The 16,977-nt window shown below is 30.0% G+C and overlaps 1 protein-coding gene across 4 annotated transcripts in view; it reads left to right on the forward strand.

The window, feature by feature from the left end:
• The window catches only part of LOC145293097 (troponin C), a 199,487-nt gene that overhangs the window by 146,770 nt on the left and 35,740 nt on the right, over nt 1-16,977 (forward strand). For all 4 annotated transcript variants that reach the window (XM_080139470.1, XM_080139472.1, XM_080139473.1 and 1 more), the window contains exon 2: nt 11,893-11,920. In XM_080139470.1, the coding sequence (XP_079995596.1) occupies nt 11,893-11,920 (28 nt within the window). The remainder of the gene's footprint in view (nt 1-11,892; nt 11,921-16,977) is intronic.

Consider the following 16,977-nt stretch of genomic DNA (forward strand, 5'->3'; position numbering starts at 1 on the left):
CTTATACTAAGTAAAATCTTTGTTTGGATGGATGAATAACGTGTTCAGAAGTCAGCAAGTTAAAATGCATGATGTTCATTTCAACTTGCTGACATTTCTATTAGTTTGCGTAAAGTAATTATAGCTAAAAGTGATTTAATTTTAAAACTTTCGAGTTTGCTCAAACGGTAGCGAACATAGCTGAAGGAACGCAGTTGGAGCATTAAATGTTTTGCTTTTGATTCTAGCTGATGGCACCAAAGTCATTTTTTAAAACTTTTGAAATCAGTACTATATATATAATATTCAGTAGATAATTGGCACTGTAATAATAAATACGAAAGCTGCAGGAACAAAAATATATTTAAGCATATTTTACGACTGGTACAGCACAATCACGTTGACACACCGATTCTCGCCAGATCACCGAAGTTAAGCAACATTGAGCCTGGCCAATACCAGATGGGTGACCATTTGGAAAGGCTAGGCGTTGTACGTACCTTCTGGGAAGGTTGGGCGTGGGGCCAGCACCCTCACCCCGTAAAAAGAACTCAGTCGCTACAAAAGCATCTACAAAGTTAGAGGCTCAAGGCTATGGATGGATAGATATTTTACAACTGGGCAAGGTTGGGTGCCAACCGCTAGTAAATAAACAAAAATGTGAAATATTAAAATAAAAAAATGTATTTGTGAACATTTATTAAGTATATTTTATTTATTTTTAATCTCTACTATTATATAAAAGTCACTGTGTGTGTGGGGGGGGGGAGTTCCTTCTTCACAGCTTCCGAAATGGCGGAGCCTATCTTTTGCAAATTTCACACAAAGCTAATTTATATGTCTGGCAGTGTTCTTAGATATGTTTTGTAAATGTTTTCTCTCGAAAGTAAACATGTCAAATGCATACGAGAGACGTTCCCAAAATAATGACTCCTATTTTATTCCGCCCAAATAGATCAGAGGGGATTGCAAATTGCATTGTTATGATGACTGAACTTATACATTCATGACTTCAAAGTTTCATCTCTGTTGCAGATATTAGCAGTGTGAGACTCTAAGAAAGCAACCTCTGTCATGAACGTGCTCAGAAGCGGAGATGCATCATTGATGTCAGCACAGTTAGGAGATAAGTTTGTTGATTTTTGAGTGGCAAGAGATGTGAGTAACAAGGCGCTCTATGGACTTTTATAATAGAGCCATCGAAAATAGTTGGCAAAAATGCATTGAGAAGGTGATGACTATGTAGAAAAATAAATTTTGGAGTACAAAAGGTTTAATGGTACTACTCCCGTTTACGTAGCTCTTCAACGTTTTAATTTTGGAGTTAAATAATAGGAGGCTTTACTTTTGGAATGACCCACGTCCAATGATTTGATGGGAAAAGTATAAATGACCATTATACATATATAATTTGGTTGAATAATAATCGAAAACATTAAACTAAAACAAGAAAGCTAAAAATGTGACAACAATTCTTTCTCGTGTTTGTATTCTTTTAATTTTGAATAATGAATTTTAAAAATTTTAAAGAATTTCTGACATCGATAAAAACATTGAAGCTGTTGATTCCAAATCTGGGGTTAGTTTGGCTCTCAGATCAACTGTTTAACTATGATGCTACAACCCCTATATATACATACACACAATATTTTAAAGTAATAAATGTTGCATATATATTTTATTATTTACTAGCGGAGGGGGGGGGGATAAAATATGCTAAAATATGATATTTTAATTTGTCCAGATTTCGTATATATTATTATAGTTGTGATTTAAAAAATAAAATAAAAGTATTTAGGTGCTATCAGCTAGAATCGAAAGCAAAACTGTAGCATTCAAAGCTGGTGACGTTACAACTGTACCAATGTGACACATATATAAAGTAATTAAAAATTAAAAATAAACTAAGATGAATGTACAAAATGTTTAACGATTTTTCAATTTTGATCCAAAAAAAACAATTTTAACTGACCAAAGATCCATAAAAGAACGGGCCATAAAAAAATACATACAACCTCATTCCTTAGTTTTAGAGCCGTGACTATATGTGCATATATATTTCTGTAGAAATATATTTTCTTATAATATATACCAATCCTTATTTAAGAAGATCAATGTAATTACAGAGCAATATAGTGAATAAATGACAAAAAACTATATTCCAAATTTCATGATGTTGACTATTTTACAATTTATTCCTTTAATTCAGTTAACATTTACAATTCTTGCCACTATCTGTTTCGCAGCACAAAATCAATCACTTAATAATTATATCAATCAGTGAATCTATTATGCCCTTAACTCACCAGAAGAAATAGTAACAATCAATTCGTCAAAAGGAAATAAAGTGTGATTTGACATGATTAAAATCCGAAAATTGGAAGAGATGCTGCAAATACCTTTAATATGTTTCCATTACGCCATTTTTAATTTAAAAATAAAGTCACTAAACCCAACTATTCGTACTAACATTCTCTATTAATTTATGAATATTCTACCAAAATGTTGTATTTAATAATTATTGAATTTATTGATTCTAATTAATCTATGCATACTTATGAAAATAACATCAATAATTATAAACTATTATACATGTTTGCATATACGAAACTAAACTAAAGAAAACGATTGACCGTTACGGTTATATTAAATAATTTATTGATTTGAATTGGAACCATACATAATTCAGTTCACTTGACGGATTGATTGTTGCTATTTCTTCTGATGAGTTAAGGGCATAATAGATTCACTGATTGATATAATTAAGTGATTGATTTTGCACTACGAAACAGATACTGTTAAGAATTGTAAATATTAACTGAATTAAAGGAATAAATTGTAAGATAGTCAAGATCATGAAATTTGGAATATAGTTTTTTTGTCATTTATTCACTATATATTTATCATCACTTATATATAGAAGCCTTGCTTTTCAGGTTGAGCACTGTTGTTGAATGATATTGCCAACTACTACTTTAGCGTAATGCAAAACTTTTTGTAAATAAACAAATAGAGTATTGTGGGAGTGGCGGTCAATGTTTGTATAACGGTATCATAGATGTCATTTACTAGTGACGTCTGTCTCCGTGACCTGGTGCTTAGAGCTACTGACTAATAAATAAATGGTTGTTGGTTCGATTCCAGGCTTTGAATGGGTCCTGGTCTAGCTACACTGAAAAGCTGTGATACAGCAAAACAATGTCTATTGATGACGTATGTGTGTGTATGCTTTTATTCTCTTGAGTATGCTTATTAAAGAGATTATATAACTTAGTATTTGATCTTACTGTCTTCGGACTAGTTTGCCCCATTTATCTTAATTTTAAGTATTTGTTTTATTATTATTAATCACAGTGGAAGTTCAATTCTTATATTGTACAAGTATAACACTTCATTGCCATCATTATGCCAAAATCATACGTAGTATATATTTTGGCTAAGTTTCAATTATACTGTGATGTAGGGAACACCATTGTTCATTTAGTTCTTGAGAAGTTTGCTGTGTATGATTAGAAAGGTTGCTTGATCTTGAGGAGTGGCCCTTGTTGCACCAATTGTTAGTCAAACAAGACACGTTCATAAGTAGTACTGGTTACTGAGCACCAATTTGTGTGTTTGTGTGTGCCACCCACTTTAATCAAAAATGTGTTCTGTTCTTAAAAGCAATCAACCTGAATCGACAAATAAGAAAATATGGTTACTTTTTGACAAGAACTAAATCACCATGAATGTTCTATGATCTTAGATTTAAAATTTTGAAAGCCTTTCCTTCTAATTAGTCAGCCCCCTCCCCCTTCACTGAACATCCATTTCTTATTCGTACTAAGAAACGTTTTGAATGAAACTTATTAATATGCTTTCATTGTCATTTTTTCAAGGTATCCCAATAGAAAAAAATGTCTATGAGAATGTCTCAGTTATATATGAAATAGCCTGCAAAAGAAGATTTTTTGGAAGACTTTCAAACAAGCCAACAAATCCATTTCATGCAATGTTCAGTATTGTTTAAGAATATGGCAGTTTTCTCATTCCATCCGTTTCTTGGTTTTATCTTTACATCTGCCGGCTTTCTTTTTGAAAACTACACTTATTTCTTCTTTAAATGCTAATTAACACTTTCCAAGAAAATTTGATTTCTTTCTTTCTAGAAGTTGTTTTCTCTGATGAAACTTTTTTCTCGTTTAGAAAGCTTTTATTTGACTCTTTCAAGTAAAGACAATATGATCTAATAATGCTCTTTTAGTCGTAGGATGTAAATACTAAAACATACTCTTTATTATCATTCTGATATTGCACATTTGAAACAAGTGCTTATATTCCTTGGAATAAATTAAACATATTTTGGATCAACTTGCAAATGATAATTTGTTAATGAAAACTACTTCCTTGAAATTAATTTAAAATTTTCATTTACCTCTAATGAAACAAAGGGAAAACATTATTTTCGCTTGTTTCTAAGTTATTTTTGTAAATATAAAATGTAAAAAATAATCTACAAATATCCAGATTTATAAAGATAATCACTGATAATCTGTATTACTTATGGTAACCTTTTTCTTTTTTAATCTATCTTCTATATAAATAAAACAGTACATGTATGTGTAAATATCTAACAGGTAAACTCATAAACTACTGGTCACATAACACTGAAGTTTTCAGGAAATAATATTCATTAACCAAGGATGGTTTATAGCGAATACTATTTTTGTTTACATGCATAAATAACGCTTATAGACATCGGCAAATTTACCTGTACAATATATACATTAACACCGAGCAGACATTTTTTGCGGTCATACGCATGCGCACACTAAATAGAGAACACAGCATTAGGCTGGAACGCTAGATGTTTTTATTTAAATTCTAGCTAATAACGCCAACTCTTTTTTTTTTTTTTTTTTTTGTGTATTAATAAAAAAGAATGAAATAAAACGTAAATTTTACTCGCGGCTTTGAATTTATAAGTCTATATATCTTTTAGTTTACGATCTCATATTTATTTCATATATATTTTTAAGATGGAAGGGGTGGAAAATAATATACGGAATACAAACCTTGCTGAAATAATAACATTTAGAGAGCCATTCTTAATATGGAGAGAGAAAGATATTTTATAAACTATTCTGTACTTTCACCTAACAAATTATTAAAGAAACTGAAATACGGACAGTGTTGAAGCGTTATTATTTAGAAAGCCATTCTTAATATGGGTAGGGTATGTTTTTTACTATTCTTTACCTTCTCCTAAGAATTTAAAATAATTGTCGCAGTCATGAAGACCAAGCAACCAAGTTGTTTTCATCAGGCATTATCTCCGCTTTAAAAACAAATGGAGGGGGGGATGAGGTCGCCGAAATGCTGCACCAGAACAGATACTACACTTTGATCTTAGCAAAAAGGCCAAGTAAGCGCAATATAGTTTTCTACCAGGCATTATCTCCTCCTTAAAAAATAAAACAAAGCAAAGATACAAAATAATCGACGCAATATATTTTAAGAATGGAGGCGGGGATATGGAGTTAATTTCGGAAATGGCTTAAGCAGTTTACAATCTCTAAAATGCTTTATTTTATATATATTTTAAAGAAAGGGGGGAGTGAGGATACGGAGTCAGGCCTGGAAACGGCTGAAGCAGTTTATGATCTCAAAATTATTTTATTTTACATATATTTATAAGGGACAGGGAGCATATGAAGTCAGCCACATAAATGGCTGAGGTTGTGTTTAGGATCTCAATATTCCTTTATTCCATATTGATTTTAAGAGAGGTGGGTGATATAGAGTCAGTCCCGGAAATGGCTGAAGCAGTTTACGATCTCAAATTTTCTTTATATTATATCTATTTTAAAGTGATGGGGTGAAATAGAATCAGTCCTGGAAATGGTTGAAGCAATTTACGATTTCAAACTTACTTTATTTCATATATATTTTTAAAAGAGAGGGAGGGAAACTGACATTCAGAATACGGACCATGCTGAAATAATAGCGTAATTATTCAGAAAGCCATTATTAATATGGGGAGTGTATGTTTTTAACTATTCTGTACTTTCATCTAACAATTTAAAAATTGAAAAATGGCACACAGGATATGAACCGTGCTGTTATTATTTAGAAAGCCATTCTTAATATAGAGAAAGGAAGGTATCTTTCATCTAACAGTTTTATAAATAAAAAAACTGATATACAGAATAAGGACGTACTGAAATATTAGCGTTATTTAGAAAGCCAATCTTAATATGGGGAAGTTTTAAAAACTATTTGTACTTTCACCTAACAATTTATTAAATAAGAAACTGACATACAGAATACGGACTGTGCTTAAATAATAAAGTTATTATTTAGAAAACCATTTTAATATGGCGATGATGTGAGTAAAAATTATGAAAAATGATTGTTGAAATTAGTAACATATCCAAAAATTATGTAAAATGATGAAATGTGAGTTGATTGGTCTGTTTGTAATTAAAAAATCAACCCAGACAATATATCAAAGTTATTATGTTAGTAAGGGGGAATGTGATAATGTTGGTTTAAATTATAAAAAATTATTGTCGAAATTAGTAACATATCCAAGAATTATGAAAAATAATGAAATGTGAGTTAGTTGATTTGTGTTTGTAACAAAATAATAAACCCGGACACTATATCAAAGTTATTATTTTCGTAAGGTGGGGGCGCATAATGTGGGAAAGAATTATAAAAATGTCGAAATTAGTAATATATCTAAGAATTATGAAATTCATGCATTTGTAATGAATTAATCGGCCCACGCAATATACCAAAGTTATTATTGTCGTAAGACAGCAGGGGGGGCATAATGTGGGTTAAAATTATGAAAAATGATTGTCAAAATTAGTAACATATCCAAGAATTATGAAAAATGATGAAATGTGAGTTAATTGATTGGTTTGTTTGTAATGAAATAATCGGCCTAGACAATTTATCAGTTTCTGTAAGTGGTTAATATTTTTCTGAATTTTCAATGTTAACTTCGGGAAATAACGTCACAGTTGCAGTGGTGTGTAGAAAGACACATTATTATGTTGCTTTTTAACGTGCTCCTCTGCAGTTCTCTAGCAATTTACAAATCTTCACTTTTGGAATGGGGCTGGAGGAAATAATGTCCATTTTGGGGTCACTATGAAATCTCCCACAATGTCATATTCCAAAAATATGGAATAACTATGGAATCATATTCCGGAAATGGCATCATTTCTCTTACTAATGTGTTGGTGGTGGTTGTGGTAGGAAGCGTGGAGAACTACATTAATATTGAAAATTGTGGTAAGTAAAAGTTGCCTAATGATCATTTGTGTCAATGCATTTATGTAATTATTTGGAAAACCTGCTGAGTTATGGTCAAGAAATCATATCATTTCACTTTAAATGATGGTGTTATTAGTAGGAAGGGAAAGAACATAGTAATGTGAAATTTTGTAGCGAAGCAAGGGTTGCCTAATCACTAAGCTTTTCAACATATTTGTTTATTTGTTTGTAAAGCCTGCTGAGTAATCTTATAAAAATGACGTCTTTTTTCCAAAAAAATTGTTGTCGGTAGTGGTGAAAAAATGAAACAGAATAATGTGGAATTTGATAATGAAGCAAGGGTTGTCTAATCACTTAATTGTGTCAATGTATTTATGCATTAATTTTAAAATCCTGTTGAGACATCTTCCAAAAATGACATCATTTTTCTTACAATAATAGTGCCGATAATGAGGAAGGAAAGAAACGCAGTAATGTTGAAATTTATGGTGAAGCAAGGGTTGCGATCTCATAAACCAACACAATGTATTTATGTATTAATTTGGAAATCCTAATAATCTATCTTCTAAAAATTATTTCATTTTTCTTAAAATTATGGTAGCCTTGATTGTAAGAGAAATTATTTCATATATGTTGTACAATACCTGTTGAGAGTATGTTAAATTGTTTCATATATGTATATAAATTACCCGTCCGAAGGTAGGTAAATATCTTTTGAATATGTGTTATAAATTACCCGTCCCAAAAAGGTAAAATTATTTTATATACATTCTGTAAATTACCTGTCCTAGGAAAGGTACAATTATTTCATAGATATGTAATAGCCTTCCTAGGGCAGGTAAAATATTCTTTTGCTCGAAATAGCAAATGATATATAGACAAAAAATTCCTCTCTCCAAAGAATAACAATAACAATTATATTCAAAATCAACTTAAATTTTCTCATTGCTTAACGCTGGGTAGCCCCGCTAGTATTTTAATAAAGCATTTCTTTATTTAGTGCAAATTTAAGCTTTAAGACTAAGGCTCATGAAACTTAAACGTTAATTTTTGTTGTTTTTCGTTTTTAGATAAAAAAAAAAAACTATATTTATCAGCGATATGTATACATATATATAATTATTACTATAATTATTTTTAATACCTACAGACACCAGGGTTTCATCGTTTTTGGAATTATCAGTGTAGAAAGTCACGATTACCGCCAGTTGAGGGATTTGAACCCAGCTACGAAGCTATATCTGACTTCATTAACGAGGAGCATACCCCTTGGCTGGCTGAATCACGGCGAGAATATAGTTGAAATCAAAATTTATGAAGTATAAATGTTATTCAAGTAGGTCTAAAGTGATCAAATGATTTTAACATCATGATCTACACACGTGGGCCAAGTGACCGATATTCATTTCAACATAAAGTGCTCAACAATAAGAACCCAGTTCTTAAAGGGGCAGACATTTATTTATATATATATATATATATATATATATATATATATATATATATATATATATAACCCAAAAGATTATATTATCTTTAATATAGCAAGCTTATCAAGTTAGTAAAAGCTCTATCCGGTTAAGAGGAGCAATTCATAAATTAAACTAAAAAGATGAATAATAAGATTTACATAGAACTTTATTAAATCATCATATTAACAAAGAATAAAATGTGAAGAAAGTGGAAAAACAACCTTTTTAAGCTATGGCATTTTTAAGCTAAATGCTTCTCATCAGAAAAGGAGAAGGCCGGCATTATAAAAATATAAAGGTATACAAATAAAACTGGCTTACAAAACATTTAGATAAGAAATGACAAATATAAGGGTTGAAATATAATAGAGATTATTAAAGGAGATGATAATGACAGTCTAAAAGTACAGTAGGGGAAAAAGTAGAATTACAATAGAGAAATGATCTAAGAAAAGAATAAGAAAAAATAAATTAATAAAGAAAAAACGATGAATTCAAGTAGAGACAGGATGGAAAGAGTCATATATATATATATATATATATATATATATATATATACACACACACACACACACACACACACACAATGAAACACATGTAAGACACTTATGGAAAAGATAAATATAAAAATTCGCCTATATATCCACATATATAATAAAAAAAATCATGATTGTGGACTGATTTTTTTGTGATAACTGGAATGTAATTTCACAGTAAATATGCTCTGAACGTGATAATGCATCTTCATTGAGCTTATTATTTGTAACAATTTTGACTATTTTATAAATAATTATACATTTTTATATTCACTCAGGATTACACACACACACATTATATATATAGCGTATGGAGAATATTTTTATTATTATCTATGAAGCAATAACACAGTATATTCAATTTTTATTTATTCATCCAATTTGGATCAGTTTGTGGCTTATTCAGTCAATTTCACTCTATGAACCATTTGCCTTGATGACAAACATGAAGTGGTCGTTAAACTTTTTCATAATTATCTCCCGTGATCCTTCAGCTGCTAATTGTATGCATATTTTTTAAACTCTTGTTGCCAGTCTTGTCTTCCTAAAAACAATTTATATATTTCTATTCTTTTTTGTAGATTAATTGATTATTGACAATGTCAAAGTATTTTTTATAAACTGTAACAGATTAAAATATCTATCAGATGTCTAATTTTATTTAATCAAAAATAAAATAAGAGAAAACTAAAACGATCTTTTTTATACTTAAAAATATTATAAACATGACTATATTTGGAATTATTTTTCTCTAAGAACTTTAACGTTCTACACACGTAGACCCAACATATTGTATGTAGTCTACCTCGCAAGGAACATAGGACAAATAATAATTCAATTCCTTTATATTTGTAAAAACCACATTTATTTCCAGATACTTTTCTAAATAAAACGTGATTGTGCTTCTTCTCTCTAACCTCTGTCCTCTCAAATGTAATTTTGAACATGCTCTCAAGCGTCATCCATGTCTCTAATATGATCATCTTTGACATCTGTCCTCTCAAATGTCGTTTCGAACCTGCTCTCCTGTCTGTTACATGCATTCTTTTTTATGGTCTTTTTCTTTATTCTTACGGTTAAGTCATTTTTCATTTTGTATGTATTTGGGTCCGCACTTTGTTACACTTCACCTGGGCAACGCTGGATAAATACAACTAGTTATATACAAGAAATAATTAAAAAAATGAATATATGATTTTTGTAGCATTTGTACTTAGTTCCTGACTGATGGAATTCGCTACTCATCTTCATCCAGTTCACATACGATTTTCTTTTACTGCCTTCTGTAACAACTAGAAATGGTATATAGTATATTAACAGAAGAGAAGTTGATGCGTTCAACAAGTTTGGCCCGTTGCCAAATACAATTTAGACTTGGCTTCTTCCCAAACAAAAGACAGGGAGTTACTTTTCTTCCTACACACGTGGACTTAGATTACAGAACAAGGCACTGGAGTTCTCTTTATCATTTTCTGCCACCTACACTAGATGTCAAGTCACTACCTATTTACAGGGTTTATGTTATAATTATTATTTACAATCCAGCAAGGTTACCCAACGTTGTTCAGGTTGGTGGGGATAACAGCACATGGAATAATAAAGAATAGCAATAACATTTTATGGATACATCTATTGTCAAAAAATGGATTCTGTCCCTTTGCTCCCCTTAAAAATATATGAAACATAGCTCATTATTACACTTCTGTTTAGGTCTATTATTTAAACTCCAGATTCCATAAAACTTAACTCAGTAGTTTTTGAATCCATGGGTACATTATTATTATTTTATTATTTTTTTTTTTTTGGTAATAATGTTCGCTGTTTTCTTTTTTTTGTTGTTGTTGTTATTGTTATAATATTTAACATCGTTCGCTTCTTCTTTATTGTCCATTTTGTTTTGATTTACACCCCCCTCCCAAACCAACACCTCACCCGGGCAACGCCGGGTATCCCCACTAGTTATATATAAGATTTTACCTGCCAAATTTTTGTAGTTATTTAGATTGCATCATTTCATATTTAAGATAAAACTTCCAATAAATTAGTGTTTTTAATAGTTTTCCTCTCCTAAATCATGCTTTTAGTAAAAATAAATTATGAATAATTTTTAATGGTATTCTGCAATAAAATACCTGTTTTCCTGTATTACAGTCACATATAAACCAAAAATATCATCATCATCATCCTTATTTTTATTTATTTATTTTTTCATTTTCTTCCTTTGAAGATTGTAACGTTTGATATAGGGCAGCCAAACCAGCTGCCAATATTGCCCTACTTTTTATTGAAGCCAACCGAGAGCATAATGCTTCTCATGATAAGTAGTATACTTTATACAATACAATCTTGTCACATCATTGAAGTTAAGTAATACTGAGCTTGGTCAGTATCAGTAGAATTACCAACGCGCTGCATGTATGTGGGAGATCAGGTCAGTCCTCCTGCTTTTCACTTTGTGTAGAGGTGGCGTGTATACACATTAACAGCCATATAAGAACATGATGAACTCCATCGTCTCGACTGCGATTGCAAAATGATTTTTTTTCTTTTCAGCTTTGAATATATTATTAAAATATTTGTTCTTGTTACCATTAAAAATTTCCTTTAATTGCTGACAATGTTTTTGATTATCGTTTTAGGTGGTCATCACTGAAAAGCAGATTAATGGTAAGACATTCTTTTATTCGAATTAATCCTGACTTTAAAACATAAATATAGTGTATATCTGATATTATATATTTGTTTTGGCAAATTTACATTTCAAACATGTTATAACTAAATAATAACTTTATTAAAATAATATCGACACTGACAGTAATAGTCATTTTGCTTTTTTTTTCAAATTTTTTATTGAAATATAAAATCAGTAAAAAAATTATGTCTTCTGACAAATGTAAAAGAAGTAAAATTTTTGTTAATTTTTTGTGAAATGAGTAAAAATCACGCTTTTTATATCTCATATAACCATAATTTTTTATTAAAATATAAAATCATTAAAATTATGTTTTTTAACCAGTGATTCCTAATCATCATAAGGAAAAAAAAAATACATATAGCAATGATAAGTCATTATTGGCAAAAATTAACATAATAAAATTTGGAATGGGTGTAAAATTCTCAAGAACAAAAGCGATTTATAAAGTGTATGTAAAATTGGTTTCAATTATAAACGACTTCATTGATGAAACATACTAAATCTTATCGGACATACCAAATGAAATGATACAGGATTAAGAATTTTATAACTCATCTCTATCATAAAATCAATTTTTCCTGTTTGCATCCAGACATAACTTAATAACCAAAACATTCATATGCTAATCTATTCTGCAATGCAATTAGCCTAAAGACTGGATGCATATTTTTAGAACTTATGAATTAATTTTTTTTTTTTTGCTCAATATTCATTACATTTTATCAGGAACAACTGACTCCCCCCCCCCATTGTTTTTTTTTACTTACTACTATTTATCTATTATCACTACCACCTGATTCAACATGTACTATTTTTTCAAGGAATAAAAATGATGTATGAAATCCGATTATTCCAAAATACTTAATGAACATTTCACATTCGCTTTCACTAAAAACAGCACACTTCAAAACAACTCTTCACTAAGAGTTTAGATATATGCGTTAGAAAACTTCTTAAATTATATTTTTTATACTTTATTTTTCTTTTCAGAATTGATACTCTGATATTTGGGATAAAAATAAAATTTTAACAATTTAAAAGCCAAACAAGAGGAAAATTTCTTTGAATAAATAAAAACCTTTATTTATTAAAATTAAATTCGATATTTAGATCCACACCAGAATTTTCATAAAGAAAATAGTTAATTTTTTGTTTCTTTCACGTGCTATGTTGATAATGCTGACCACGTTTTCAGATGTCAGTGAAGTATGAGGTTTAAATGTCCAAAGCAGTGCGAGGCGCTGGTCGGTGCGTATGTATTAAGTCATAAAATCCATTGTTTATAGTAAGCACTATTGATATTAGGATTCATAATTCAACAGTTTAAAAGCCACAAGTGCAGGATTCCTTTCAATAAATAAATACATTTATTTATTAAAATTAAATTCGATATTCTGATTCTATTATATATCGAAATATCGAATTTAATCCTAATAAATAAATGTATTTATTGAAAGATATAGGGAGAAAATGGGGAAAAAACAAACCAGGAGTAGAAGCTCCAGAGCACATGAAGACTCAACTCCAAAAAGTGAAGGAAAAATAAAAAAAATAAATAAAAATAGTCAAAAGTTTAAAGTTAGTGGAACGCGCAATTGAGTTTTAGAATGAAAAATAATCCGATTGTAAACGTAATTTCAGAGTGAGAAATAATCCGATCATAAAAGAAGTTCATTGTAACTTAAAGACATATAAAATTCATCTTGCAGTTGTCGAAAATGCTTCACAATCGCAATGTTGATATTCAGTCAGTTAAATATTACCAACCGAACTGCTCCCATCATTGGTCTAGCGACAAATGGTAAGAGCAGACTTTATATTTGAAAATTAGGTCAATTTAAATTGGATTTGCAAATGTGTAGGCATAACCCTACAGCAGAAGTCGGAAGTCGTCTAGAAAGCAGGAGAGGCATGATGCTATGCATGCTAAAAAACATTACAAGGTCAAACAATCCTAACTTCAATAAGAAAAGAAGGCTAAATTTAAAAGTGATAAAAACATAGCCATATTAAAAATGATAATATCAACAATGGCGACAATCAGTAGTAGTAGTAATAATAATAATAATAAAAATAATGATAATAAAAATGATGATAATAATGATAATAATAATAAAAACTAAGGTAAATATTATAATAAAAATTAAAATGAAGTGATTAATGGAAATGAAATATAAAGATAAAATTGGTATTTATTTTATAAATTAAAATTAAAATTTTGGAAAACCAGTGTCATTAATAAAATTAAAATAAAAAGAATAATAAGATAATATTACTATTAAATAAGAAACAGTAGCATCACAGCTAATGGAAGCAATGTTGCAAAGTGGCTACCAGCAGTAATGAGTAGTAGTAAAGGTTGTAACTATATTGAACAGTAATTAAAAATTAATAAAATGTAATGAATTTAGTAATAGTACTAATTATAATCATTATCATAAAGATAAAACGATTAAATATAATAAAGACAAAAATATTTTAAAGGAGATATATATGTATATATTACTAATAACTATTATAATAATAATAAAAGTAATAAAAAATTATATAATTTTAATAATGAAATTATTTAAAATAATGATAATTGAAATATATATATATATATATATATATATATACATATACACACACACACGCACACACACGCACACACACACACACACACACACACACACACACACACACACTACTGATAAAAAATTTAAGACCACTTAAAATCTTTTTTTTTTTTTTTTTTTTAACTTTTTTAAGGATAGATTTTAAACTCTTCCGACTTAAGGTTACCAATATTACAATCTAAAAGGTTATGGAAACAAAAAGCTACATTCCAAAGATTTATTTTTTAAATTTACATTTTTATTAAATTAGGCTTTTTACACATGATCAAAATTATAAGACCTGAGACAAAAATTCTATTAAATTGTACAAAAAGTATATGAAAAGTGTATGAAAACATTCAACAATCAAACTTAATAATGAGTTCTACCTCCACTGCTTTTGATGACTTCAAAAATTCTTTGGGGCATGCTAGAAATAAGGGTTTCCATTAAGGTATGGAGGATCCTGCTCCAGTTTTTGAAGATGGCTTCATGAAGTTTATTTTTTGTTGAATATTGCTTTCCATTTCGATAAACCTCTCTTGTCATCTATCCCCAAACATTTTCAATTGGGTTCAAGTCCGGTGAGCATGCAAGATGTCCCAAGAGCTGGACTCCATTTTCTTGTGGAAAGCTCAAGGTCCGTCTTGCAGTATGGATTGCAGCATTATCCTGTTGGAATAATCATTCATCCCCATGCTTTTTGTAACATGTTAACATAACTAGCTGCTGTCTGACGACTTTGCACCACCTGGAGCTCCATCGTCCCTCTTTAAGAAAAGGCACTCCATACTATTACGGACCCTCCACCACTATGACATGTGGAAAAAATTTCAAGGGGCATGTTTTTGTCATGCCACTATCGCTGGAAGCCATCAGGATCATCTAAATTGATTTTTTTCTCATCAGAAAACAGGACTTTCTTCCACTTCTCAATGTCCCAGGTTTGGTATCCACAACCAAATCTTAAGCGGTCCACTTTGTGACGTGGAAGCAATTGAGGAATTTGTTTATGCTTTTTATTTACCATGCCTTTTTGTTGTAAGTGTCGTCTGATCTTTATTGGACTGCATTCAGCATCTGTAACCGACTTAATTTGACTAGAAGAAAGTCCTCTGTCATTCATAACAACCCGTCTGATTCTCCTACTCAATGCAGGAGAAATTTGGGGGGACCTACCAAAGGATTTTGCTTTTCCATAATTCTCAGTGTTCTTTAGAAAGTTGCAAATAACAGTTTTACTGCGATTTACCTTAGCTACTATCGCTGGGTGTAACAAACCTTGCTTATAAAATCCTAAAATTCGAGAGCACTCAACTTCGGTCAGTTTTTTTGTTTTAGGCATGGTAACACCTTTACACAGTGATTGCCAATCTCTAACTGAACTAAAAAATTAGAATTACCATAAATCTAACAATTTATACACTTGCTCTTATAATTTTGATCATATGCCTAATTTAATAAAAATGTAAATTTTTAAATAAAATTTTTGGAATGTACCTTTTTGTTTTCATAACCTTTTAGATTGTAGTATTAGTCGGAAGAGTTTAAAGTCAATCCTTCAAAAAATGGTTTCTTTTTAAATATTTTTAAGTGGTCTTAAATTTTTGATCAGCAGTGTGTATATATATGTGTATGTGTGTATAGGCATGACTCAGTGGCTAAGAAATAAGGTTGGAGCATAGTATCATTGGTCTCGATTCTAGCTAATGGTACCAAAGACATATATGTATTTTTTTTTAGCTCTGATCTCACTACCATATCTTAGGTTCAATATAATAATCGATAGAGAATTGTCTCTATAATAATAAATATGTAATCTGCATAAATTAAAATATCATATTTAGCGTATCTTACGATCGAGCAATGCCAGGAGTCTGCTAGTATATATATAAGTTATGAACATATATATATAGCAATTTAGCTACACAGAATTTTCTATTTCATACTTGTGAGAATGAAACATGGAAAATTCTGTGTAGCTTAATTGTCATATATATATGTTCATGACTTACTGCCTAGCTCTACTCAAGTATTCAGCACTGTTGAAGTAAAATACTGAAAATCGATGCATAAAATATATCTCCTTATAAAATTTTATGTGGATACATGAAATAATAACGTTTCTTATGTGTATAGGATTTTCTCCTAAATTAACTGATCATTATGAATTTTGGTACAAAGCTTCTTGCTGTAAGAGTGAGCAGTACAGGTTATATTTTCTTAAGTCATGCAAAGGCGCAAAGAGGGAGTGGAAGGCCTTCGTTCAGCTTTAGATAGCTTTGCTTTGTTTTTTGTTTTTTTGTAACAATACTTATTAGATATCAATTAATAAATGTTCGTCAAATTTCAGTTTATTTGGAGTATTTTAAGTTTGATTATTTTTTAAATTGACTTGCATTAAATTTGATCTTGAGCCAGACATCAATTAA

Source organism: Euprymna scolopes, chromosome 14 (genome assembly GCF_053919585.1).
Source record: "Euprymna scolopes isolate OS-2025 chromosome 14, ASM5391958v1, whole genome shotgun sequence".
Lineage (NCBI taxonomy): Eukaryota > Metazoa > Mollusca > Cephalopoda > Sepiida > Sepiolidae > Euprymna > Euprymna scolopes.